Source organism: Salminus brasiliensis, chromosome 25 (genome assembly GCF_030463535.1).
Source record: "Salminus brasiliensis chromosome 25, fSalBra1.hap2, whole genome shotgun sequence".
Taxonomy (NCBI): Eukaryota; Metazoa; Chordata; class Actinopteri; order Characiformes; family Bryconidae; genus Salminus; species Salminus brasiliensis.
In genome coordinates this window covers 13,930,576-13,957,818 of record NC_132902.1, presented here as the reverse complement: position 1 = coordinate 13,957,818, position 27,243 = coordinate 13,930,576, and the positions used below count along the sequence as shown (strand labels likewise).

General features: G+C 42.9%; 1 protein-coding gene across 3 annotated transcripts in view; it reads right to left on the bottom strand.

Annotated features, from left to right (window-relative positions):
* nkd1 (NKD inhibitor of WNT signaling pathway 1) overlaps nucleotides 1–23,994 on the bottom strand; it is a 44,359-nt gene extending 20,365 nt beyond the window's left edge. The window contains exons 1-3 of one of the 3 annotated variants that reach the window (XM_072671218.1): nucleotides 23,816–23,994; nucleotides 23,666–23,698; nucleotides 23,257–23,396 (exon numbers count right to left, since the gene is read on the bottom strand). In XM_072671218.1, the coding sequence (XP_072527319.1) occupies nucleotides 23,257–23,396; nucleotides 23,666–23,698; nucleotides 23,816–23,840 (198 nt within the window). In that variant the 5' untranslated portion in view covers nucleotides 23,841–23,994. Of the gene's footprint in view, nucleotides 1–8,639; nucleotides 8,696–23,256; nucleotides 23,397–23,665; nucleotides 23,699–23,815 lie in introns of those variants that run through there. The other 2 variants (XM_072671219.1, XM_072671220.1) reach the window with 2 other exon arrangements.
* Nucleotides 23,995–27,243: the final 3,249 nt, after the last annotated feature.

The window sequence follows — 27,243 nt, the reverse complement described above, 5'->3', positions numbered from 1 at the left end:
GTGACATGTCTAAATGGTGAATTTAAGCGGAGAGGGATATTCTACAAAGCTGGATTCATGGCTGAGTTGCACCATTTAAGCAAGGTCTTGGGCTGAACACAAAGTAAGTTTGGTCTGCTCAGTGCCGTGTTAAGCAGAGCTCCACATTAACTCAAGCCAGCTTTGTAGGACACCGTTTTTTACTTTATACACTGGTATACAACAATTAACACCATAGCATCAAAACCACCTGCCCTAATCTTGTGTAGGTCCCCCTCGTGCCCCCTCCCACTAAAACAAGCTCTGACCAGTCAAGGCATGGACTCAACAAGACCTCTGTGGTATCTGGCAGCTCCATGCCTCCATGGATCGGACTTGTTTGTCCACCGCATCCCACACATGTTCTGTTAGGATTGAGACCTGGAAAGACCTCCACGCTGAAGGAGGCAGCTGCCATTAGGGAATACCATTACCATGAAGGGGTGTACTTGGTGAGCAACGATGTTTAGTTAAGAGGAATGAATGCCAGGAGGTTTCCCAGCAGAACACTGCCCAGGGTATCACCAGCCACTCATCATCAGACCTCTTTAGGTTTCTTTAGCAGCAGATCCGTCCTATAAGTCCTATAAGTTGCGAGGTTGGGTATCCATGGTTCGGACAGGTTTGTCCATGACATCCCCCAGAGGTTCCACTGGTATTGAGACCTGGAGAATTCAAAGGCCTTTGTCATGTTCCTCAAACAATTCCTAAACAATTATTGCAGTGTGCCACACTGAAAGATACCACTGCCATTAGGAAATGCCATTACCATGAAGGGGTGTACTTGGTCTGCAACAATGTTTAGTTAAGAGGTATAAATGCCAGAAGGTTTCGCAGCAGAAAACTTGCTCAGAGCATAACCCTGCCTCTGCTGGCTTGCCTTCTTCCCTTAGTGCATCCATGTTACTTAATATATCATATTATCAGTATAGCATTCCATAATGTCCATATTTATATGTATTAAATGATGTCTGTCAGTCCTCTTTGACAGGGGTTGACACCAAACGGCAAAACAATAGGAATAAAGATGAAGAAGTGAGTCTATAAACAGACAGAAGTCTTCTGATTTAAACCCATGATCAATCGAAGGAGTGATGTTGCCAAGGACGTTAGTACGAATATGTAAGCAGCTTACATATTATATGCAGCCATTAAAAAAAGACTTTGTCATTGTAAGGCTACCCCATGAAAACCTGTCTATTTTTTATTTTAAATAAATAATAAAATATTGAAATATTTGGTCATTGGACATTTTATATTTACCTAAACAATACCTAAAATTCCATCATGACATTAACCCCTTACAAACTATTACCAAAGAATAGCCCCACCATTTTGTGCAGACGTCCCTGTAGTCAATGAATAATACACCTCTAGACCTGCTTTAAGGAGTTAACATGAGTGCATGAGTTTTGTTACACTATGACAGAATGTCCTCCACTCAGATTTGGATAAAAAATCTATAAAAACCCTTCTTTTTCGTCCCCCCCTTTTTTTCCGAACCTGTTAGCATTCGCTCTGAGAGTTCTTTGCATTTGGCCCTGGAGCGGTCCAGAGAATAGACCTCTGGTTGCATGATTTGTTTATTTTGTCATGTGACTGCTTAAACATATTGCCTGCATGGCTAAAAACGTTATCCTATGAGAATGGCTCCTTGCTTACAGGTGTTCCTGCCCGGCGAGGTGACTCCAGACGAAACTGCTGGAGTGTTTGTATTCAAGGAAAATAAGGAAAAGCAATAAACAGATGAACCTGGGTTTTCACGTTTTGCATTTTGGTCTATTTTGCCTGTTACACTTCCTTTTTGATGAATTTGATGTCAAACTTTGTAGGGAGGTGATACCGCCCCCTGCTGGGCTGGCAGGATTAGTTTTCTTGTGTAGAAAAATATATTTTCGGACGTATTTTTAGAGATGCTGTTGGAGATGGAGAGAAAAAGCCTGTGTTTTTAACTCATGCCCGGATACACGTGGGCAGGGTCGTAGTCCTTGTTTGCATCTAGTGATATAGCCACATCAGCACACACACTCAAACACACAAACAAGATCGGCATCAGGCGCCGCTGTACCCCTAATCAAACGCTTACCAATAGCAGAGCAAACGGCTTGAGAGGTACAAAGGATAAATCCAGGAGAACAAGAATAGGGCTAAGAGTGAGCAAGAGTGATGATGAGTACATCTTTCTCTTTGACTTGAAATTGGCACTGTGAGACACTTATGAGGTCTTGCCAGCTCTGACCTGGCAACACATGCAAAGACAGTGCCAAGTGTGTGTGTGCATGTGTGCGTGTGAGTGATACAGCCCCCTGGTATCTGGCACATTAAGATGTTAGCACCGCGGAAAAAAGCGAGCGAAGAATTCCAGAGCCGACGGACGAGCAGGCATGAGCATGCGTGTGTTGGGGGGGTGCGCGTGTGCATGCTTGTCACTATAGCAAGTGCGTGTGTGTGTGTCTGTGTGTGAGAGTGCACACATGCATTTGTGTATGTGCGCGTTTGCGTCCAATACCGCTGTTTGTCCTCCTGCCAAACCGCACACCCTGACGGTCGATTTACACAGCCAATGACAGCTCGGCATTATCCTAGGCCAGACACACACACACACACACACACACACACACATACAGGAGTTCTCGCCAGCTCTCTGCTAGGCCGCAGTACTGAAGCTTCATCAAAACCCAGCAAGAACCTCATTTAGGCACTCACTCTCTCTCTTTCTCTCTCTCTCCTCTCCCCCTCTCTCTCTCCAGGCCACTGAGCTAAAAGGATCATTAAGGGAATGACGAAAGTGGGGGATGAAAGAGGAAGAGAAAAAGAAAGAAAAAGGCAGCATTTACAGCGATGCCACTGGGACACAAACATGAAATTAAGAGGTTGAAAGATGGGGGGGGGGAGTAAAGAAGGGCGCGAGGGAAAAGGGAGCTGGGATCATTCGAAATGAAAGAGAGGGTGTGAGACTTCTATGAACACTAGTACAGTGGTTACAGTCATGTGAAAAAATTAGGACACCCCCTGAAAACTGTTGTATTTTTAGTTTGGATTGCTCTCGATTGGTAAAGTGAGTGAGATCATTGTGGTCAGATCCAAAGGGCTCTCTGATGTCGACATGGCTAGCAAGTTTAGCCCAACAGCAAACCGCAAGGTGCTTAAAGAGGTCTCCAACAATACTAAAATGTCATCGTGGGACCTACAGGTAACGCTTGCCTTCGCTAAAGTCAAAGTAAAGCATCTACCATCAGACAGAGACCACATACATTTGATTTTTTTTAATGGGAGGTGTGCAAGGAGGAAGCCACTGCTGTCCTAAAAGAACATCAGCAAAATGAGCACCTTGATTCATTAAAATGCCCACATCTGGAACTCACATTTGGATTCTCACAGCACACACTTTGATTTCCTTATAGGGCTACTAAGTCTGCAAATCTCCAAAATGGCAACGTTACAGTAGAAGTCAATGCAGAACAATTTTATTCCGAGCAATTCTGGAGCATTTCTGTTGATCCAATTATCATAACATAAAGAACAACTTCACTATAGCAGCATGGTTTGGAATAAACTCAGCGACAGTGACGCCCGACGAGCCATTGATGCCATCTAATATAGTCCATGCCTCCACATCTCGCTAGAGTCAAGCCAAGGGTGGTTATTTCCACCATCAGGTAGGTGGTCATCATTTTCTGATATGACTGTTCATATCTGTAGTGCGAAAGCCAATACAGAAAGAAGCAAATAATGACATCCTGAGACAACAGGGAGGTCCACAAAGGGAGTCAACAAGCATTGAAGGGCATGATCTCCAACTAAAGCCCCCTTTAAAAATGCTGGCCAGGTTATCTTGCTAACAGGTGTAGTGTTACCTCCACCAAATCTCGAGAGACAGAAGTGCACACCTCCCCAACTCCCTTGTGAGGAAAACCGAGATTGCCTGGGGAGAAAAAGAACCTGGTCTTAAATCACACACACACACACAAACTACACACATCCTCAATAACCTACTTAAACTGAACCTTAATCCTGCTTACACTGGCAAAAGGATGGGTCTATTCCCAAATCACAGCCTATATTCGCGTAATCTATGTCCTTCACCCAGTGTACGCAGAACCCTCAAACACACTCGCACAGCTAAAGCACCACTTTTATGCCAGCGAGCATTTCTACAGCAGTTGCTCGTACCAGATTAACATTGCAAACATTTCATTCCACATTACCTCATCCACATCAAAGCGTCCGGCCTGCTAAATCCTCCACACAACTCCGCTGCAGATTTAGTACGGCCTACGAGACAACCCTTGCGCACACACAAGCGCACACACACACACATCTGCACTAATCTCTCTTCCTCACACACAAAAACATACATACAAACTCGCTTTCACTAAATAAAGACAGTTCCACACCGAACACGCCACAAATAAATGACATGAAAATATGAAACATTCTGAAAAGATTTTTCCATGCGAAACCTACGTACACTTGGTTTAAGAGGGCGGAGGTTACTGTGCCAAGAAAAGTCTTCAAGTGACAAAGGCCGTCTGACCACACACACACAATCTTGGGAAGGAGCTGACATTCTGAGAGCTTTCACAGATTGCTCGGATCTTCATAGGTCTGCTGAGACTTGAACTGAAATGAATTCCGAAAATGACGCATAGCGACAATTCAGGGCCTGACTAGATCAGGCCTGATTGATACCACCTCGATCCTAACCCTTGACTCTGAAAGCAGACAGACGGGCATATAGAAGGCACAACACAGAGAGTGAGTGCATTTGAAAGAAAGAGAGAGAGAGAACAGAGTAAAAGAGGCAGACGGACAGAGAGAGAGAGCATATGTGAGAGACAGACAGACTGGTAGAGAGCATATGAGAGAAAGACAGCACGTGAGAGAGTGGCAGACTAGGAGAGAGGGCACATGCATGAGAGTGACAGACTGAGAAAGAAAGCACAAGTGTGAGGGAGCAAGAGCATACGTGAGAGAGCGGCAGACTGGGGGAGAGAGAGCATATGTACGAGAGTCACAGACTGGGACAGCACTGCGATTCAGGTGCTGGGAAAGAGAGAGAGAGCACAAGCAAGGATGAGACAGACAGGGAGAGAGAGAGCATACGCACAGGAGAGAGCCAGAGTGAGAGAGAGAGATATCTAATAAATGCATCCAACTACTTTAAGTTGTAGCCATTGCTGACACAGATGTGCAAATGCACAACACACAGCTTGTCTAGACCCTAAGATAGAGAAGTATTACCAATAGAATAGGACATGAACCTATTAGGCATTGCATTGACCTGCGGAGCAGTGGCAAAGCAGTTGTCTTCTAAAATGATAGTACTCCATCCAATTGGTGTCCTAATATTTTTGTCCATATAGTGTATACAGTCTTGCACTACTGCTTAAATTCATATCGCCATAATGACATCACTATACAGTCCTGGCAGAAAGAAGGGCTTGAGGAGTATTGATTAATGGGCATTAATGATGTAAAAGGGAAGAAGTGCTAAGCTGAAGCGCTGCCTTCCAGCACCTCTTCAAAGCACCGCGTTTAACAGAGCTGAGACCAGGGTCAGATATTCATACCTAACCTGACACACACTGCTTCTATTTTAAAAACACACGCTGAACATACTGCCAAATACTGAACAACATGCTTCCAAATCCATAACCACCACAGAACAACTGAGAGAGACAGATGAGTGAGTGAGAGAGACAGTTTGAGACTAACACAATGTGTGAAAGACAAACAGAGAGAGATACGGAGAGAGGTAGAGTAGAAATACAAATAGAAAGAGACAGAGACAGAGAGAGACACACAAAGTGAGTAAGAGATAGACAGACAGAAAGTGATAGACAGACAGAGGAACAGACAGGATGGACAGAGAGATAGAAAGACGGACAAGATAGGACAAATAAAGACAGAGAACAATAGAGACAGACAGAAAGAGATATAGAGAAACAGGTAGAGACAGAAAGTGATGGAGGCAGACAGAGAGACAGACAGATAAAGAAAGAGACAGACAGAGACAGGTAGAAAGAGGGATTGAGAAAGAGACAGAGACAGTCCCAGTCCCATTTCACACCAGACACAGCATAACACTTGTCCTTTTACACTGGACACGACACACACACACACACACACACACTGATAGGCAGGTGGTTTCTGCTTTCCCCAGTGATACAGCTGTTTGTTGAGATGTTAATAGGTCTATATTGTACATTTACTAAGGATACTGCATATACGGGCTCACTGCAGACTAATGCACTGCCACAACCACCCAAGATTAAAATCCTGGCTCATACTGCCTGCAATCAGCCGTCTGCAAGCCAATGCATCAGAGCTGGGTACCTGGTGCTTTCCTCCGAGCCCGGTGACGTGGCGTCGGCGGCAGTTTGGAAAGAGGCGGCGGCTGGTTGTGCATGTGCCAGAGGAGGCAGGTGGCAGTCCTCACCCTACCAGTGTCGGGAGCATTACATGTGGTATACATTTTATGCCAATACAATCGACTCTGCTGTTCCAACTCTGGCTAGAGCGCCCCCAAGTGGTTTAAAATTCAGTTCTGCTGCGTCTGTAGTCTTTAACTCCACCTCAGTTAATAATACAATTGTGAGGTCTTTTTCTGTCTATTATGTAGACTCTGACTGGCTGCTTTCTACGCTGCCTACGCCTCACACTAAGTTGAAATTGACCCATCTGACGTGCATTTTTTGTCTCAAACTGTTCAACCTGCTGATAATGAGGGTGAATCTACTCTTTAAGACTGAGACATAAACAGCAAAGTGTTCACTGTGTGTTCAGTAAACACCTCACTCCTCACATGTGGACATGTCTCCTTTATGACAGTGATAGTAAGAGCTCTGCAGCCGCCTCTTATACCGGATCATCACTGCAGGCCTTTCATTCCACATTACCTCATCCACATCAAAGCAGCCAGCCAGCTAAAGCCTCCACAATACTGCTGCCCACAATACTTACTACTGACACACACACACACGCACATACACACACATACACTCTCAGCATCTCTCTCGCTCTTTGTATCTCTTACCTCAACACTGTAATGACTTTACAGCCACTTTCACAACACACACGCCTTTATTACTTTTAATTTTTAACCATACACTTTCACCCTTATCAAATCCACGTTATCACAAGTGTGTGTTAAAGTGTATTTGTTTAGGGGTTTATGATTCCTTAGCCCAATACAACTTCACGTGGTGTATGTGATCACGAGAGAGAAAGTAATACCGGGACGATATATTTACATTTACAGCGTTTGGCTGGTGCTCTTATTCATGTTACACAGGTAGGTGAACGTAGGTGAGTGTTGCCCAAGGTCTTTTAGTGGTACTGCATGTTAAGCTTGCCCAGCCTGGGAATCAAACCCTATTCTGCCATAGGAAAAGTAGTGTGGAACATACTAGGCTACAACAGCCGCTGCCAGTACAGGGATTCTTTCACCAGTAACATTCTGTCGTTGGGTAATTTACACATGTAGTCCTTAAACAGTATTTTCCTAGGGTTTATGGGTTCGTACCTTCAATGAAGGTGTTGGTTGATGAATGCTGCTTCTCCCTTGGATGGTTTACACCCACTTGTGGGGTTTCTACTCACAAACGTCAACTGTGTTCCAGTGTGCCGGCTGTAATCTAGGCTAGAGGTACACAATGCATGCTCACAAATCTTCCATTAACGGTTTAAAAAGAACCATTTAAAAAAAAAAGTGCTTCTATAAAGCACAAAAAAGTGCTCAAGAAGCCATTTTTCATGGCTAATTCCCACACAGTAGCTAGAACTTTCACAGGAAGGTTTTTTGTCCTCAAAACTGTAATAAATCCATAAATCCAGCCAATTGTTTCCAAACCTCCACTGATGCAGCTCAACACGCTTGGAGGAGAACGCTAGCTGCCAATTCAGCTAACAGACGCCTGCACTGGCAGAGAGAAGAGGGAGGGCCATCTAGCCCATTTAAAGAGATCTGGATTGGCCATGGATGACTGTGACCTTTGCTCTTTTTATAATGAAACATGCAGTTGGTCCTTTAAAACTCAGACATTCTTACAATATCTACAATATATTCATACTGGGCTAATAAATGACATAACCATCCATTAAAGCACAAGTGAAGAACAACAGTAGTACTGGTTTAAGAGGACGATCCATCTCTTACACATACACACACATCATTAACAAACCCAGACTCAGCTGAGACACACCCGTCTACTTCCCAAAAAAAAAAAAAAAAAATACAAATACATACACACACACTCTTGCCAAAATTAACCAAACCTTCCTGACTCTGGGCACACAAACACAAACACTCCCAGACAGGCACAAACACTCCACACACATAGCTGCTCCACATCTCAGGAGGGACAGAGGGAGGTCTTGTGCCTCTGTGAAAGTGACTCAAAGACCTGTAGAGAAAGTGGAACAGAACGATGGAACATCTAAGGCTCTCTAAACACACTCCCCAACCTACAATATGACAGCGAAAACACATCAAACATTTAGCCTCTGTGCTTCAGCAAGCACTGCCCAAACCAGCAGCAGCAGCAGCAGCAGAATCACAATGACCACCAATATTCATCTCATTCAATCATTCAGTACAAGCACTGAATTATTCAAACCTGACTCAACATTCAGTAGAACACAGTGGGATGAACGCAGCAAATGGTCACTGTGTGTCAAATTTAACTGCATCATAACCACAAATACTGGTGCGATGTGGAGAAGAGAGAAGAAACAAGGAGAGAAGAGAAGAACAGCACAAAGGAGAAGAGCCAAGAAGAGTCAAGAAAACAAATACAGATGAGATTGACAGAGCAGCGAAGAGCAGAGAAGATAACAGAAGGAGAAGAGGAGTAAAAAAGCAGAATGAAAAGCACAAGAAAGGAGAAGACAAGCTGAATAAAAAAGTGAAAAGCACAAAACAGAAGAGCAAAGAGCAGAGTAACATTGAAGAGCAGACAACAACACAGAAAAGAAGAGACCAGCAAAGCAGGGAAGAACAGCAAAGCAGGGCAGAGCAGATAAAAGAGAAGTGCAGAGAAGATGCTAGGAGAGGTGAGGTGCAGAGAAAAGCAGGGAAGAGGAAAAAAGTACAGGAAAATTAGAAGATAGAAGAGAAAAGCAGAAAAAGAAGAGCAGAGAAAAGCTGGACAAAAGGGAAGAGAAGCATGAAAGAAGAGCAAAGAACAGTTAAGAAAAGCAGATAAAAGAACATCATGGAAAGGAAGAGAACAGCAGAGCCGGGAAGAGCAGAGAAGAGGCTACAAGAGATGAGAAGAGCAGACAAGAGGCAAAGATAGGTGAGAAAAAAAGAGCAAATAAATGAGAAGAGCAGAGAAGTTGCCAGGAGGAATAAGAAGAGCAGAGAAGAAGCTAGAAGGAATGATCAGAGCAGAGAAGAGGCTAGAAGGAATGAGAAGAGCAAAGAAGAGGCTAGAAGAGACTAGAAGAGCAGAGAAGAGGCGAGACTCAAGAAGAGCACAGAAGAGGCCAGGAGGATTGAGAAGAGCAAAGAAGAGGCTAGAAGAGCAGAGAAGAGGCGAGACGACTCAAGAAGAGCACAGAAGAGGCCAGGAGGATTGAGAAGAGCAAAGAAGAGGCTAGAAGAGCAGAGAAGAGGCGAGACGACTCAAGAAGAGCACAGAAGAGGCCAGGAGGATTAAGAAGAGCAAAGAAGAGGCTAGAAGAGACTAGAAGAGCAGAGAAGAGGCGAGGCAACTCAAGAAGAGCACAGAAGAGGCCAGGAGGATTGAGAAGAGCAAAGAAGAGGCTAGAAGAGCAGAGAAGAGGCGAGGCAACTCAAGAAGAGCACAGAAGAGGCCAGGAGGATTAAGAAGAGGCTAGAAGAGACTAGAAGAGCAGAGAAGAGGCTAGGCGAGATGAGAAGAACAGAGAAAAGAAGTGCTGAGAAGATCAAAGCAGACCCAAGAAGAGAAAAGAAGCTCTGAAGTATCAAAAATGAGTCTGTGCACTCTGTTCCACTTTCTCTTCCTTTAGGCAACCAATGCGCGCTCGTTCTCTTTCTGCCCATCTCCCTTGTTCTCTATCTCTCTCTTAGTTAGCTGAATGTCCAAAAAGGAAGATGTCAAAAAGTAAACGTGTGTGTTTCTCAGAGATAAAAGACTCCAGTCTATGGTCTAAACCTCTACAGGTCAGTCTGCAGCAGCTCATGTTCTGATCTGCACCTGGAGTGAACTCTTCAGTTACGCATTCAGTTATTCAGTCTCAAATTAGAAATCATGAATAAGCAAAATGATTAGAGGCAGTTCGGCAGTGTTGCACACATGCATACAAAGGCAGACACGAGTGCACATACAACAGTCCACACACAGCTAAAGACAGACATATATATATATATATGGAATGTGGAAAATGACAATGGAAACTTTAGGATAAGCAGAGGAGGAAGAAATGACAGGTTTGCCACGATGTTCCTCCATGAATGGTTTGCTGCAGTGGGGTTGCCTGATGTCTCTGACCTGTTAGGGCTACAGGCTAGACGACTGCATTGACATGAAAGTGAAGCCCAAACATGACAGCTGACAGGGGACTGTCAAAACTGTTCTACTGACAGTTAATAAAGGTCTGAATCCATCCATTGTACACACAGCACAGGGCAAGTGAGACATTTGTCTCACACCGTACGGGACCAGACTCCAGGAATCACTAACAGTAATCAGACATGAAAACACATGAGCAATAAAAAAGACTGGTATCATTCCAAGAAGGAAAGCTTACTTTAGACAAGGATAAATTAGAAATTAGAAAACTATTATAAAAAAAAACATATTTACAAGTAGTGCTTGGACCCCTATGATTGCCGCTTGAATTGGTTTCAAAGACCACTGATATACAAATGTCCATTTTTTACCCATCATTCAAAAACTTCTAAAGAAGGAAGTCTGAATCTAAGACAATAAAACCAACTGCTATTTTCTAACCGGCTGCCCCCATGTCCTGGCACTAACATGATCACACACCAGGGCTCAGTGTCCCAAAAGAATCAGGTGTCAAGATCATCTTCACTGGTAGAGAGAGTATTCGGGCCTGATGCACACTCAACCATTTAACAATCTTCTTTGTGCTAAGATGCTTCCGGGAAACCCTCCCTGACTGTTTATTTCTGCATCCTGCATATACACACACATACACACAGAGACTTGCCCGGAATAGTCAACCCACCTGTTGATGTTAAGATAATTTAAACAGTGCTAGCCTAAAACAAACCAGCCCAGAAAAAAAACTGAATTTCTATTGTTGATGAGGTTAAAAGGACGGGAGGCTGGAGGGGGGAAAGGAAGTCCGAACTGAACCAGAGGTCACTGCTTCATCTTGCTGGAGGACAGTGGATTTGACTCCCCTTTACTGACTTACAATATGTACAGACCCAATCAATGTTTCTCCTACTGAGCTAAAAACTACTGAGCTTTAAATTGAGCTGTTATCTTAATCCCTGTCTGGGAAACTCGCCCTATATGTTTAAGTATCCAGACAGCCCTTCTAATTAGTGTCTTCTCAGCAGCTACTTGAAAGTGCACCTATTACTGACACACTTCTTATAGTAAACACAGTATGATCTATAGAACAGGTTCCAGGCGTACTGGAGCAGACAGCAGACAATTCTGGGCTAAATACAGCCCAAAAATCCACTTACAGGTCAATTACAGCAGCCCAGATACCAGACGAGTCATGGTCCAATCTCTCATCTGGCCCACACACAAATGTGGGTGCCGGAAATACCGTGCAAATATTTCACATGATGGGCTGCATGTGGACCACATGTGGGCCAGAGTCCAAATGCCATAATCAAATGTAAGTATGGCTGCTATAGCTAGGCTAGTATTAACCTACAATACACTTAAATTGCCAAGGTCTAGGACCTTTTTTTGGCCTAGAAACATCTGCTTTCTGGGTAGCGTGCTATCAGCTGTAGCACCTCACACATTTTTAAGGTTTGTCATAGCATTTGAACTCTGGCCCACCATGTTAAATGTTTGCCCAGCATTTCTATTTTGGGCCAAAACCGGTCCAACTTTAGCCCACCTGTGTTCCAGCACCTGGATTCAGACAGTCCTCAGAAAGTCCTTAACATCATTCTATGGCAGTATGTGAGCTGGATGAAAGTAGTAAGTGTGAGCCAAAACTGGGCCGTGATTCGTTTGCCAAGTAGGTAAGGTCGCCCTGCGATCGTTAGTTATTAGGGGTTATAAAGCCTCTCAGCATCGGGCTAAATGCTGTGTAACTGTTTTGTGAAGTGATGAAGCCTCAAATGCCACATCCAGCTCATTTGAGTAATCAAACTTCCATAGTTTTCCCATTCAAGATATACATGATGTCTATAGTTTACAGTGACTGACTTCCATTACCCGCTATCTAGATTAGCCTCATTGTCCCAGTGCAAAACTAAGGGAGCAAACTATAGACATCATGTATATCTTGAATGGGAAAACTATGGAAGTTTGATTACTCAAATGAGCTGGATGTGGCATTTGAGTAATCAAACTTCCATAGTTTTCCCATTCAAGATATACATGATGTCTATAGTTTGCTCCCTTAGTTTTGCACTGGGACAATGAGGCTAATCTAGATAGCGGGTAATGGAAGTCAGTCACTGTAAAGTGTTTTGGGTGGCACAGGATGAAGCAAAAAGCAGGAACACAAGGAAAACTATGTTTTTGACTTTAGTGGGCTGTTCCTTTAAAAACTTGAATACAATTTCTGTTATATACACACATACACTGATCAGCCGTAACATTATAACCACATACATAAAGTGAAGAACGCTGGTGATCTCATCACAATGGCAGCTGTGCTGCTTGCAGCAAGTAAACAGTCAGTTTATGAAGTTGATGTGTTGGAAGCAGGAAAAATGGGTAAGTGTAGGCATCTGAGCAACTGCAACAGAAGCCAATTTGCGATGGCTAGACGACTAGAACGACTAGAACGACTAGAACATCTCCAAAATTCAGGCAGGTCTTGTAGGTCTTTTGTGCTCCTGATATGCAGTGCTCAGTAAAAAGTGGTCCAAGGAAGGACAAATGATGAACCAGCAGCAGGGTCACGTCCAGGTCATAGCGAAAGCTAGCCTAAGGTGGTCCACTTCCACAGAGGAGCTTCTGTAGCAAAAAGTAATGATAAAGTTAGTGATCGCTATGTCTTGTGGAGTCCATGCCTCAACAGGACAGAGCTGTTGGTGGCACGAGGGGAACCTACGCAATATTAGGCATTAGGTTTTAATGTTATGGCTGAGACTCAAGAGGCATAAAATGCTGGAGAAACGCTGAAATGGTCTGGGACTTTGATTGTCCCTGTAAGTGTGTGTGTGTGTGTGTGTGTGTGTGTGTGTGGAAACACAGTCTGCATCTCAGCTGTTGATCCCCATGGCTTGCTGTACACATTCCCACCACACACTTTGATCTCCTGAGCACATCCGCACAGTGAAGCCTCTATGCATGACACGCACGCGTCAGGGCGCACACACATACACACTCTCTATCAAACACACACTCACACACACACACAGACACACTTTCACAAACACAGATGTATACCTCCTTCTGTCTCTGCCTTTCTCGTGCAAACAATTTCCCAGGCACCACCGTAGCCCCCTGCATGGCCCCCCCATGCCACACATTCCTGACCACTATTTTTACACACACACGGTCAAATCGTTCCTGACATGTTCCGTATGATACGCAAACACTTAACATGGCAAACATAAATAATGAAAGAAATCCACAGTCAGAGAACAGTCATATCAGGCGTATCATATCAGGCTGATGTCTGCAGAAAATCCCAGATCGGAATATCAGAGGAAAAAAAAAATCAATCCTATCTGATCCGGTCACAGATCTAGCCTCAAACAGCACACACTCACACAGTGTGTGAGGCCATGTTGTCAGCTCAGAGTTTCTTTTAGTGGGGTAGCGGAGTGTTTGAGAAGATGGGCATCTAAAAGCAGGTTCTCGTGATCAAACTAAAGTGAAGTGCTTCAATTAAAACTGAAATAGATCCGAATATATCAGCACTGGTCCATTAAGGAAACTTCTAAGGGTTAACAAGAGACGGGGTCAGGTTGTCAGATTTAATCTGGTCACCACAGTGGTGCTACATTCAGTCACAAACAGAGCAACAGAGTGAAACACTCTGGCTGGCGATGACAGATACGAGAACACACTCACTATGGAAGAGAATAATAAAGCCACTTGCTGTCTTCATTCACACAAGTCCTACACTAGTGGAGTGGTTCCCAATCCTGGTTCTAGAGTTACTCTGCCTGGAGATGTGTGCTCTAACTTCGGGGGCGGGCGGTTTCAAATGACAGACGTTACACCTTCTGTCCCAACTATATTGGTGTCTGTGTATATATATATATATATATATATATATATATATATATATATATATATGTGCATGGACTCCACAAGACCTCTGAAGGTGTTCTGTGGTCTCGGGCACCAAGGTGTTAGCAGCAGATCCTTTAAGTCCTGTAACTTGTGACGTGGAGCCTCCATGGATCCATGGATCACATCAATGACCCTTAGGTACCCTGTCGCCAGTTCACCAGTTGTCCTTTCTTGAACCACTTTTGGTTGACACCAGCTGTCCTTCACATTGTGTCAACGTTTCATGATGAATTGACCAAAATGACACAGAAAACAGAGACAGCTTTTCTCTGTTTTTGGTTCTAGCTAATTGCTAGAGTAGTTCTTAGATCTTCTTCGATAGTTACTCTGCCTTCTGAATCACATCCTTCATGTATTCGAATCTACCCTCAGGCACTTGTTGTAAAGTCAAATAATACAGTAATATATTTTCTTAATTTAAATACAGGCCAGGAAGGTAAGTTGCCCCACTTTACAACCCTAATAACACTTAACAGAAAGATGCCAAAAAGGGTTCCCTGTAATGTAGAGATGGACCAATCAGTGACTTTTCTTTGGTAAGTTGTCTTTGGTAAGTTGATCAGGCTGACACCAGTCTCCAATTGTCTTTGGTAAGTTGTTAATGCATCATGGTGCAGGGTTTCTGTACTGTTCTGCATTCGCTCTCAGCATGAAACATTGGAATCAACCACATTTAAAATGTGGAGCACCAGCTGAGAGCGTGAGCATGAACTCCCTATACATGCAGAACTGCACTGTGTATAGCTTAGTGTCGTTAGTGGTGTTTGCTGCTGATACTCACTGTACTGGGCTGAGTGATGGACCCTTATATGATCTAAGCAGCTCTCAGGATTGGCTAAATTATCAGGCAATTGCATATTTGAGCTGAAACCACTCCATAGTCGATCAATCCTTCCATCTCTAATTAAAAGAGATGCGAGAGCCTAAAAAGCCTTTTTAAAAGTTTAACGAGCCAATTATCCAATTATCATAAAGGTTCTACATTAACTAAAGCTAAAAACTAAAAACCATTTAGGAGCCTTTATTTTTGCGAGCATCTTCCATCTCAGCTGCTCTGTCCTTCCCTGTCCTCTCGTGTCCTCTCCTCGCTTAGCCTCTCTTCTTGTCTAGTTCCTTTTCCTCTCCTCACCTCCCCTCCCCTCCCCTGACCCTCTCATGGGAACTTTTTCCAAGGCCCCACCTCAAACCGGGTGCCGGCGGTCTTCTCCCCGGGGCTCTTTCTTTCTCTTCTTTCACAAAAGGAAAACAACAGCTACTCTCCCCATCTCTCTCCATCTCTCAGCTGGCTTCAAACACAACAACAGTCAGGTCCCTGGGGAGCGGGGAGGAAGAATGGCACACACACACGCACACACACACGCTCTCTCTCTCTTCTAGGGGCTGGTGGGTAGATCCCTTGAAGGGGTGTGAAAGTAGAGGAAATATGTAAGAAGTAATATAAAGAAGAGAAGAAGAAAGGGACGCGAAAACGACCCATGAAGAGGCGGCGCGGGCGGGCGGGCAGGCGTGCACGCAAGACTTCGTCAGCTTCAGAAAGGGAACGGGGACGGAAAGAAAAAGAGGAAGAGAGCGAGGAAGAGCGGTGCGACAAAAAGACAACGCGCATCTAAAAGCAACAGTCAGCCCCCAGACAAAAGCACTCGCTCTCTAAAGGAGAGAGAGGAGGAGGGAGAGAGGAGGAATAACTGTGTCTCTATCCTTTGTTCTCCCTCCTTATGTGGCAGTACAGAAGTGTACTGGAGACTGGAGAGACTGAGAGAGAGAGAGAAGGAGAGAGAGAAGGAAAACAGAGCAGAGCTTTGAAGGAACAGTCCATCTCTGAGAAGAAAGAAGATGCTGAAAAAACTCCTACCATACACTCTTTAAAATAAGGGTGCTACAAATGGTTCTTTGAGCAACGCCAGAGAACAGAGGTCTTTAAATGTGGACCTTGAATCTAGTTTCCAGTCAGGGAATTTGTAATGCTTGGTGGGTGTGGTGATACGTGGCCAATTAGTTACACTAACTGTTCCCTTAACTTCCTTAAAGGTTCCTTAAAGAAACAAACGTGGTTCTTCTATGGCCCAGATCTTCAAATCTAGTTTCCAGGGATGGATTTGGATTAGGAACAGAGATTTAAATTGGTAAAAATCTTTCACACTCACATCTCTATTACAAGCATGGTTCTTCATTAAACTAAACAGGGTTCTGCTATGGAATGGCCTAAAGAACCTTCCTTTTTAGAGTGCAGCTCATGCTAAATGTGCTTAATTTGGAATATTTACCTAGAAATAGTGCAGATTTTTAACTATATCTATGATATAGTTAATTTAACTTGACAAAAAAAGATCAACTTTGAGAGGTCTCAGACTTTTGGACCCTGCTTGAGCTCTTTAAGAAATCGCAAAAGTTTATTATGTGCTGTAACTCATGATTTGATCAATCGATGCACTCATGGAAATTGTGGATGGGCATTAATTCCAGCCAAAACACTGGAACGCAATTTAAGTGTATCATATTTCTGTTTCAATACTGTGTTTTAACATTTTCCACAAACACAATCTATACCACAGTCACCATGTGCAGCTATGTAATCCTAATATGATATTTCTCCATATTTAGCCATGTTTCCTTTCATTTCTCTAAAACTGGAAGGATTATTACAACATCAAAGAAGCAAGACTGGAATCCAGAGCTGGATACTGAGGGGGTCTGGCAGGGGCATAGAGGGCAGCATCCCATGTCATCATTAAGACCAGCAGGAGCAGCTGTAGACCCCCCAGATCAACAAACACACAATAAAAACACTGATCTTCACCTGCCTGCCAAGCACAGAGTAGTCAATCACTCACACACACACACACACACACACACACACACATATATAAATAACTGGGGAGTCTACTACACACTTACTGACTGGCGAGCTCAACTGAAAGTCTGAGCAACATCAACAACGACAAAAAACGCTTGTCGTTTGCATTTGCATTCCGACTTATAGGCTTTTGGCTAAACTAGCTGAACTTGCCTAAACGCCACAGCTCTCCTTAAAGCCATTTCTCCTTACCTTGGTAAGTAAGCTGGTCCTGGTGACATTTTCAACATGTCATCTGGACCAATTTCATATGTTCACTGAAATCCGATCTCAGTGTGAACAGATAGATATGAATAAATGCAAGATTAATCACAATTTCTCGCCACCTTTCACGGCAATGCCTGTTACTATGGTTACACTTTGAATCTTTTGTTGTACTTGTTACATATTTGTCCTCAAACTTTGGTTTAAAAGCAATGTTAGCGATTCGCTCAGCTGATTTTGACGTCACATGAAAGGTGTCCATTAATCTTAAGAAACGACAGAGGACAGCTGTGTATGCTGGATGAACATGCCAGGTGGAACGAAAGTGAGTCAGTTCAGCAGTGTGATCTGCTTAGACTAGCATCAAGTTAAGCCACGTTAAGAAGACAATGTGAACGACCAGACCAAAAAAAATTGATTTGACCAGTAAATCAGATTTGAGCCACTTTGCAGTGTGAACGCAACCAGATAAAACACTTATTTCAGTAGTGGGACATTGCCTTGTCTGTTCGGAAATATCAGCTGTATATATAACGATGACGATTCCATTATCCCTATGGTTAACCGGAAATACCTGTTATGTGTGAACACAAATCAGATATTATGTTTCTGGTAGGGGTAGGATCGGCACGCCAGTTTACCTGCATGCCAGTTTTGTACGGGGTATGAAAAAGTCTCTGGCAGACTAATGGAATATGTGTTGCTGTATAAACAGGGTCAGTCTATGTAAGGGAGGGTGGGGGGGTTTCAAGGCACTTTCACCCCATGCATGAGCTATTCAGCACCAGCCATAGTGGGCTTCAACATCAAACAGATTCCTGACCCTGACTCCCCACTGTCCTTCCCATATAACCCACATTTTACAACACCCCTTTTCAGCCACACACACTCACACACTGCTCTTATTGCACACACACACACACACACACACACACACACACACATGCAAACTGACCCATAGCCAGTGCTGGTCCACTTCTTTCCCTATACACTCTATATAAAGATTTCCCTATATAAAGATTCTTCTAAGGATTCTTTTAGGAATGCCACAGAATATAGAATTTAGGTTCTATAAAGAACCTGAAAGATTTTTGTAAAAGAGATGTGTGTGAAAAACATTTTTAAAGTCAATGTAAAGGTTCTAAACTCACAGCTTCTTTAAAACAAGGGTTTCTTCTGTAGTATTACTTAAAGGTCCAGTTGTAGCACCTTTATTTATAGGAGTGTTGTGCTTGTAAGCTCGTAAGTACCAAATTAATTTCATGTTAAGTTTAGTTTTTCTGTAGCAAGTATATTTACAATTACTGCAAACAACACAAACAAACAAAAAGCTTTGGGTGAGTGCTGTCACTATTACCCAAGGATTGCAGCATCATGCTGCCTTCCATCAGCAGTCGGAGCCAGAAAGAGCACAACTGGCTTTGCTCTCTTCGGAGGGGTAGATGACTCTTTCTCACTCCCTACTACACTTTAGTGTAGCGTCTGCCAGCTGATGCATTAGAGCTGGGTACCAGGTGCTTTCCTTCAAACATGTTGGTTGCCCAGTAATGTTGCATCTGCGGCAGTTTGATAAGGCGGTGGCTGGTTGCGCATTTTCCAATCCTCACTCTCCCACTGTCGGGAGCATTACATGTGATAGGGGAGAGTAATAACAAGTGGGTTGAGTAATTGGCAATAATCACACATTGGGCATCAATGACTGGAAAGCATATTCTAAGGTTGACAATCCTCACAGCAGGTAGTATTAGGGGTGGTCATTACCTTCATAGTTTCCTATAAACTCGTGAAGATGAAATCAGTCACAACATGAGAAACAGAATAAAACAAGAAAAAGTCCACTTCGGAAAGTGCAAATAACACAGGAATGTGTTGAAAATCAAGACTCGACACTTGGATTCAATGTTGTCATCTTGGAACAATAAAAAAACGCTTTGAAATACATGCTTGTTTGCCGTTTTTTGAAAGAAACGAGTTCCAAAAAAACTGACAGCTTGAGAGGGAGCCCAAAAAAGCATGCGCCATCAGCAAGCACTGTCTCAGACTTTAACATGCAATGAAATATTAAGTTATCTTAGAAACGCTTTGTTAAAATCAAAACAAAGCAAACAGGTCCAAATAAATATTTATGGTCAGAAACACGGCTCACTCTATTTTGTTCATTCTCGCACAACACTGCGAAAACCATTAGGCACACAGGACTCAATTATTTATGTTAAAACACACACACACACACACACATACACAGCTCTGCAGAGTCCAAATTGTTCAAACAGTCCAAGTCTTTCAGCAGGGATCCTTACACAGCCTTGCCAAATCACTTCACACCATCTGGCAAACGCACACGTGTTCCGCAATGCTCGTCCAATGTTCTCCCAATGTTCTCAAACTTCTCATTAGAACCTCCACTGAAAGAAGCCAATCAGGTCACTTGAAACTGCCCTGAGGGCTCCACCGAGTCCAACCCAATGGTTCTATATAGCTTGTGTGCTTTGATACGTTGGGACGCCTAAAGAAACTGCCTGGGCTACTTTAATGATGGTGAATTGGGTTAAACATTGGGGGGGTGGGGTTCTAAAAAAAAGGTTCTAAATGTATCTTCTAATCAAAAAACAGACTGTCTGCTAGGTAGAGTAGCCGTTCAAAATGTTTTTCTGTGTTGTGGCCTCCTGTTGCTCTTTATGAGGTACTACCACCCCTCACAGGACTAGCATTCTATTGCAAGCATTTTCGCCTCTCTTTGGACGGAAATATTTTCAAAAACAAAGGGAGAGACATTTCTGTTTTTAAATAAATATATATATATATTTATTCAGCTAAATCTCATGTTGCTTGTGTGTTTTTGCCTGCCAACATGACTGAATGATGCTATGACAGGCAGTCTGAACATTTCTTAAAACCTGGCCACCAGAAGCAGAAACTGAAGCCCCCAATGTGTGTCCAAATGTAAAGTAATCTTATAATCTTTCTAGCAAAAGAAAAAATAACTTTTATCAGGTCTTATCACTTATAAATACTCATACTGGCATTGTGAAAAAAAATGAAGCCAGTTTAAGACTATTGCAGAAAGGCCAGAATGTGACCTTAAGCTGGTGTTCAGTGACGTGCCATCAAAAATGCCAAACTGACTCACTATATGCTCTTATCCGTCCTATAGGTATCGGATATTCAACACTAGAATCAATAATAACTCATAAGATCATTGATTTTCATTTTCTACTGTCAGAAATAGTAGTAGAGTAGAGTATCTAGCTTTTTTGGAATTGATGTTTGTCTAGAAAGTACCTTGTCATTTCCACCAGTGATGGCATTTTCAAATTACCTCCCAGTTTAGCGGGAAAAAGGCAAATCTTGCAACCCTGTGGAGGAAAGAACCAATGATTTTGCCACTGTTTTTAGAATGTTATAGCACTTTCACTACTATTACTTGTCTCATGCTTGCTGCTAGGGCGTTGCCTCCACCTTTCTTTGGTTATAAGAGGGAGAACAACCCAATACTACCCCTGATATTCATAGAAACAGTGTTCATGGCAAAAAGCCCTATGATCCAATTTCCAAAACCACTCCAGTACTATCTAATCACCCTGAACGTAATAAAAGCTGGCCTCTAAAACTTTTCACCTTTGGTTTACAACTCCAGCTGCCCTCGCCTTGGCTTTTATATCAAACACACCTCCAAAAGAATGACAATACGACAAAGGACTTTCCTCTCCGTATTTCAGCTCTGGCTGTACCAACATACCAGCATTCCTTACAATGTTTTTTTTTTCCTCCAACTTCCTGAGCTGTCCTGATGATTTTCTGGCTGTTTTTCCTTCTTCATACCAGCCAAAGCCACTCCAAATAAACCCCAGTGGCACCGAACGACCATCCTAACCACAGCAGTCAAGTCACAAAGCCCTGGTCAGTCCACGTTCCCCAGTGGTTTATGTGAATACCGAGAGAACCTTACACCCCTCTGTAGCTATCATGTGACGTTTAATTGGAGGGTCGCACCCAGATAAGGAAACACTTCAGTGGGCTATGCTGCGCCGACCCAAGATCTACAGTCTCACAAACTTTCGCTGGTTCCTGACAAGAAAAACGCAGAGATCTGCATTTTCATGCAGCTTAAAGGAAGCCTGCAAAATGGCCAGGGTCTCCTGCTTTTTGAGTGGGCCCTTTAGAGTGGCCGGCTGGATATCCCCCACACTCCACCCCAGGCCTCTCAAAAAACTCTTTTGAGACGCTGCGGCCCCCGACCCGAAAGAGGCTTACGCTCCCTCAGAAGTGCTTCCAGAGCATTTCTGCCCTCCTCAAACAACAATGTTCTTGTGTGTTTACCAGGACGCCAAATCGCAGACAGGCTTGCAAACCCCCTCCACCCTCCCCCCCACCCCACCCTAACTCAGTTTCACAATGCAGCCCTGTCACCAGCCTGTCAGGCCGCAACGCTTTCAAGCCTGCCATGATCTATCACCTACAGAGAGGACTGCATCTGTTCTGAACCCTGACACACTTGTTTCTCGGTTGCTCGCACAGAACCATGCCATCTTGCCATTTCTAAGTGAAAACATGAATTTCCAGGCATCTCCACTGGAAGCTTTTCCTTGTGAGCAGGGTGAAGACTTCCAATCACTTTCACGGTGGTAGTGTAAAAGTTGAAATGCATGCACCAACTTTTGTATGAAGTCCCCCTCCCACCCTCGCCTCCTTCCTTTCAGCAAAATGACTGCCTGTCAGGTGCAAACAGACTCTGGACCTTTGTGAAAACTCCCAGCCAGACGTTTCCCCTCCCATCCTCCATCCTTCTCAGGAATAAACATGAAAAAAAAACCGCTCTACCTCAGGCTTCAAAGGGAGCATTTGCAATTGTAGAGAGAACTGGCAGGCGTTTTAAAAGCATTCATTAGTGGGTGTCAGGCGAGCGTGTGTGCAAAACTTCTCCGATCCACTGCCGAGGATAACGGCTCTGCCTTTTGTAGTCAGACTCCAACCGCTAAACAAAGCCAATCTTGTGGCTCCGGCGCGGTATGCTGACTGTTGTTCTCCATTATGGAAAACACAACGCCAAAGCTCACGTCCAAAGCGTAAGAAGGCCATTAAGAAAAGTGAGGTGGTCTTCAGCCAAGAGCTTGGGGTCACAAAAGGGCAAAAAGCTGGGAAGAATTATCACGGGCACAAACAGTAACACTTCCACTAGCTCACCTCAGTGATCTAGGGACCTTCTTATATACTACAAAACGTTTCCATCTTAGAATTATTTCTACTGTGGGGTTGGGGTGAGCAAATATATAATATTAATATTAATATTACGATACTCAAAGACTTGAATATTAAAATTCTACATTTAATGTTACTATAGGTTGCACTATATATCAGTTTAACGAGTCAGATTTTGTGCTAGTTGGAATAAAACATGCACTACGTCAGTAACATGAGTTATGACGATATCCACGATACACTCGTGACGTAATTTACGAGAACGCTAAAATGTCGTCAGAAGTCGTATCTACCACAACGCGGTAAATAGATGATTTCACAACGTTTTAACGCTTTCTAGCAGAAAGTTGAACGTCTCAAACGTTTAAACGACTATTTTGGAGACACTTTCCCGAAGAGACCGACGGAGCCCGGAGCGCGAGGCAACGCGCGTGAGAGCAGCGGTCCTGAAGCTCTAACGTGAAGCGAGCTTCTAAAGTAGCACAGCTCGCGTTTTTCGCGCCTTTGAGGTAAAAACGCACACCGTGAAACGAGCCAGCAGCACATAAATGCCGTCAAAACAGTCGGACTCACCCTTGCAGACAGTCCGCAGGTACTCTTTTGGTGGCAGTCCGGTTGCTCAAGGCGAGAGCCAGTGCAGTAATACTTCTGTTTAACGAGCCAGTCGTCGAGTCCTCTTCTCGCCAAGCAGGCGTTAACTACAAAACTGTCGCCTGAAACAAACAAAACAGCAAAGGACACTGAAGTTTGCGCTGTCTTCTTCTTTTTTTTTGTGATAGTGTACGTTATGCCTTTCGTTATGTCTTTCGTGGTCGTTTAGCCTTGGCCACAGAAGAGTTGGGTGTCTGGACGCATGGCTGGATAGAAATGTGGCTACTGGCTACTCCAGCAACAACCAGCGACACCTCTTTTCTTTTCTGTTATTTTCTATTAGTTTCTTTCTCTCACAGCAAATAAACCACCACCAAAATGCTGAACTCACCTTCAGGGCTTTCCCGTGGTTTACAAATCGCAGCTTCCCGGGACAGTTCACAGGGGAAAGAAGACACGGTCACACGGGTTAGTCCAGGGAACTAGATAACTACAGCTTCACAAATCAACAACGTTGAGAGATGAAAGAGGAAAGCCTTACCATGCTTCGAGTGAAGTTTACCCATTTCTCCTCATCGGGGTGGAATAGCAAAACATCAGAAATGAGTATAATCCAGAAACGAACGGGGTTATTCTCTTCCTCCACACACAGCAAGTGTCCGCACAGAACCGCGAACCGTAAATCCAACAGAGACGGAGCTCAGCTTTGATCCCCCTTCAGCTCCGCTCCCTCCAGTCCTCTATCCCCACCCGTATTCCGCACTGACCCCGCCCCCCGGCGACAGGATTGGCTAATGGCTCAACCCACAGCGAGGCCGCTTAGCCAATCACAACGCAGGGGGCAGGACAGTAGTACCCAATCCCATGCCAGGAATGCTGGGCTTGTCGGAATACGGGTGGGGATTGAAGGAGTGAGTGACGCCTCGCAGCTTCGCTCCGTTTCATTGGTCCAAAAGCGGCACATGAAAGCGAGAGCCGGGATTCTTTTGGAGTCTCCAACTATAAAAAGAGCAGCGGAGAAAACGGGAGAGCGGCTGCTGCAGTCTGAGTGGAGAGAGAAGCCAGGAACACACGACACAGATGAATAAAAACGAGTAAAGCGTTGAAGTGCTGGCTTTACTTCAGGGCACCTGATGAAGACGGTGCTAAATTCGGCAGTAAAGTCACACATAGCCTGAAGAACAACTGCCAACTTAAAGGGCTCATATCTCCATTTGTCTTACATTTTATTTCCCCCCCTGATGTCCACTTATGTCAGTTATGTCAGTGCTCTTATGTGAAAAAGAGTCGTAACTCATTCTCGTATTACAATTTTCCCACTTTCTTTTCTCCATTAGATTTATGCTTTATTTAAGTGATGTTGGAAACTGGGAAATGCCATTTTTACCACATGTACTATGTCAGTAATATGAGTATTGACAATGTCCACAGTATATTCGTGATGTAATTTCATGATAACGCAAAAATTTCATCAGAATATCCTCGCTTGTGTGAAGCCGTCTTTACCACAACAAGGTAAACTCTTTAGATTGTGTGAATACCTGATTTCACAACGTTAAAATACTTTATAACAAGAAGTTAAACGACTTATAACAAAATCTGAAACGATCCATAAACTACTATTTTGGAGAAACATTTTAAAATTTAAAGGGCTCATATCTCCATTTTCCTTACTTTTTATTTCCCCCCTGAGGTCCACTTATGTCAGTTATGTCAGTGCTCTTATGTGAAAATGAGTCGTAACTCATTCTCGTATTACAATTTTCCCTACTTCCCTTATTCCATTAGATTTATGCTTTATTCAAGGGATGTTTGAAACTGGGAAATGCCATTTTTACCACAGGTAAATTGCACTACATGTGTACTAATATCGTCAGAATATCCTCGCTTGTGTGAAGCTGTCTTTACCATAACAAGGTAAACTCCTCAGATTGTGTGAATACCTGATTTCACAACGTTAAAATACTTTATAACAAGAAGTTAAACGACTTAAACATTGAAATGATCCATCAACTATTTTGATGAAACATTTAAAAGCTTAAAGGGCTCATATCCTGCATTTGTCTTACTTTTTATTTCCCCCCTGGGGTCCACTTATGTCAGTTGTGTACTTATGTCAGTTATGTGCAAAAAGAGTCATAACTCATTCTTGCATTACAATTTTCCCACTTCCTTTACTCCATTAGATTTATGCTTTGTTCAAAGGATGTTTGAAACTGGCAAATGCTATTTTTACCACAGGTAAATTGCACTACATCTTTAATATGAGTATTGACAATGTCCACAGTATATTTGTGATGTAATTTCATGATAACACAAAATATCGTCAGAATATCCTCGCTTGTGTGAAGCCGTCTTTACCACAACAAGGTAAACTCCTCAGACTGTGTGAATACCTGATTTCACAACGTTATAATACTTTATAACAAGAAGTTAAACGACTTAAACAACTTAAACGTTGAAATGATCCATAAACAAATATTTTGATGAAACATTTTAAAACTTAAAGGGCTCATATCCTGCATTTGTCTTACTTTTTATTTCCCCCCTTGAGGTCCACTTATGTCAGTTGTGTGCTCTTATGTGCAAAAAGAGTCGTAACTCATTCTCGTATTACAATTTTCCCACTACCTTTACTCCATTAGATTTTTGCTTTATTTAAGTGATGTTGGAAACTGGGAAATGCTATTTTAACCACATGTACTATGTCAGTAATATGAGTATTGACAATGTCCACAGTATATTCGTGATGTAATTTCATGATAACGCAAAAATTTTGTCAGAATATCCTCGCTTGTGTGAAGCCGTCTTTACCACAACAAGGTAAACTCTTTAGATTGTGTGAATACCTGATTTCACAACATTAAAATTCCTTTTAACAAGAAGTTAAACGACTTATAACAAAATCTGAAACGATCCATAAACTACTATTTTGGAGAAACATTTTAAAATTTAAAGGGCTCATATCTCCATTTTCCTTACTTTTTATTTCCCCCCTGAGGTCCACTTATGTCAGTTATGTCAGTGCTCTTATGTGAAAATGAGTCGTAACTCATTCTCGTATTACAATTTTCCCACTTCCCTTACTCCATTAGATTTATGCTTTATTCAAGGGATGTTTGAAACTGGGAAATGCCATTTTTACCACAGGTAAATTGCACTACATGTGTACTAATATCGTCAGAATATCCTCGCTTGTGTGAAGCTGTCTTTACCATAACAAGGTAAACTCCTCAGATTGTGTGAATACCTGATTTCACAACGTTAAAATACTTTATAACAAGAAGTTAAACGACTTAAACATTGAAATGATCCATCAACTATTTTGATGAAACATTTAAAAGCTTAAAGGGCTCATATCCTGCATTTGTCTTACTTTTTATTTCCCCCCTGGGGTCCACTTATGTCAGTTGTGTACTTATGTCAGTTATGTGCAAAAAGAGTCATAACTCATTCTTGCATTACAATTTTCCCACTTCCTTTACTCCATTAGATTTATGCTTTGTTCAAAGGATGTTTGAAACTGGCAAATGCTATTTTTACCACAGGTAAATTGCACTACATCTTTAATATGAGTATTGACAATGTCCACAGTATATTTGTGATGTAATTTCATGATAACACAAAATATCGTCAGAATATCCTCGCTTGTGTGAAGCCGTCTTTACCACAACAAGGTAAACTCCTCAGACTGTGTGAATACCTGATTTCACAACGTTATAATACTTTATAACAAGAAGTTAAACGACTTAAACAACTTAAACGTTGAAATGATCCATAAACAAATATTTTGATGAAACATTTTAAAACTTAAAGGGCTCATATCCTGCATTTGTCTTACTTTTTATTTCCCCCCTTGAGGTCCACTTATGTCAGTTGTGTGCTCTTATGTGCAAAAAGAGTCGTAACTCATTCTCGTATTACAATTTTCCCACTACCTTTACTCCATTAGATTTTTGCTTTATTTAA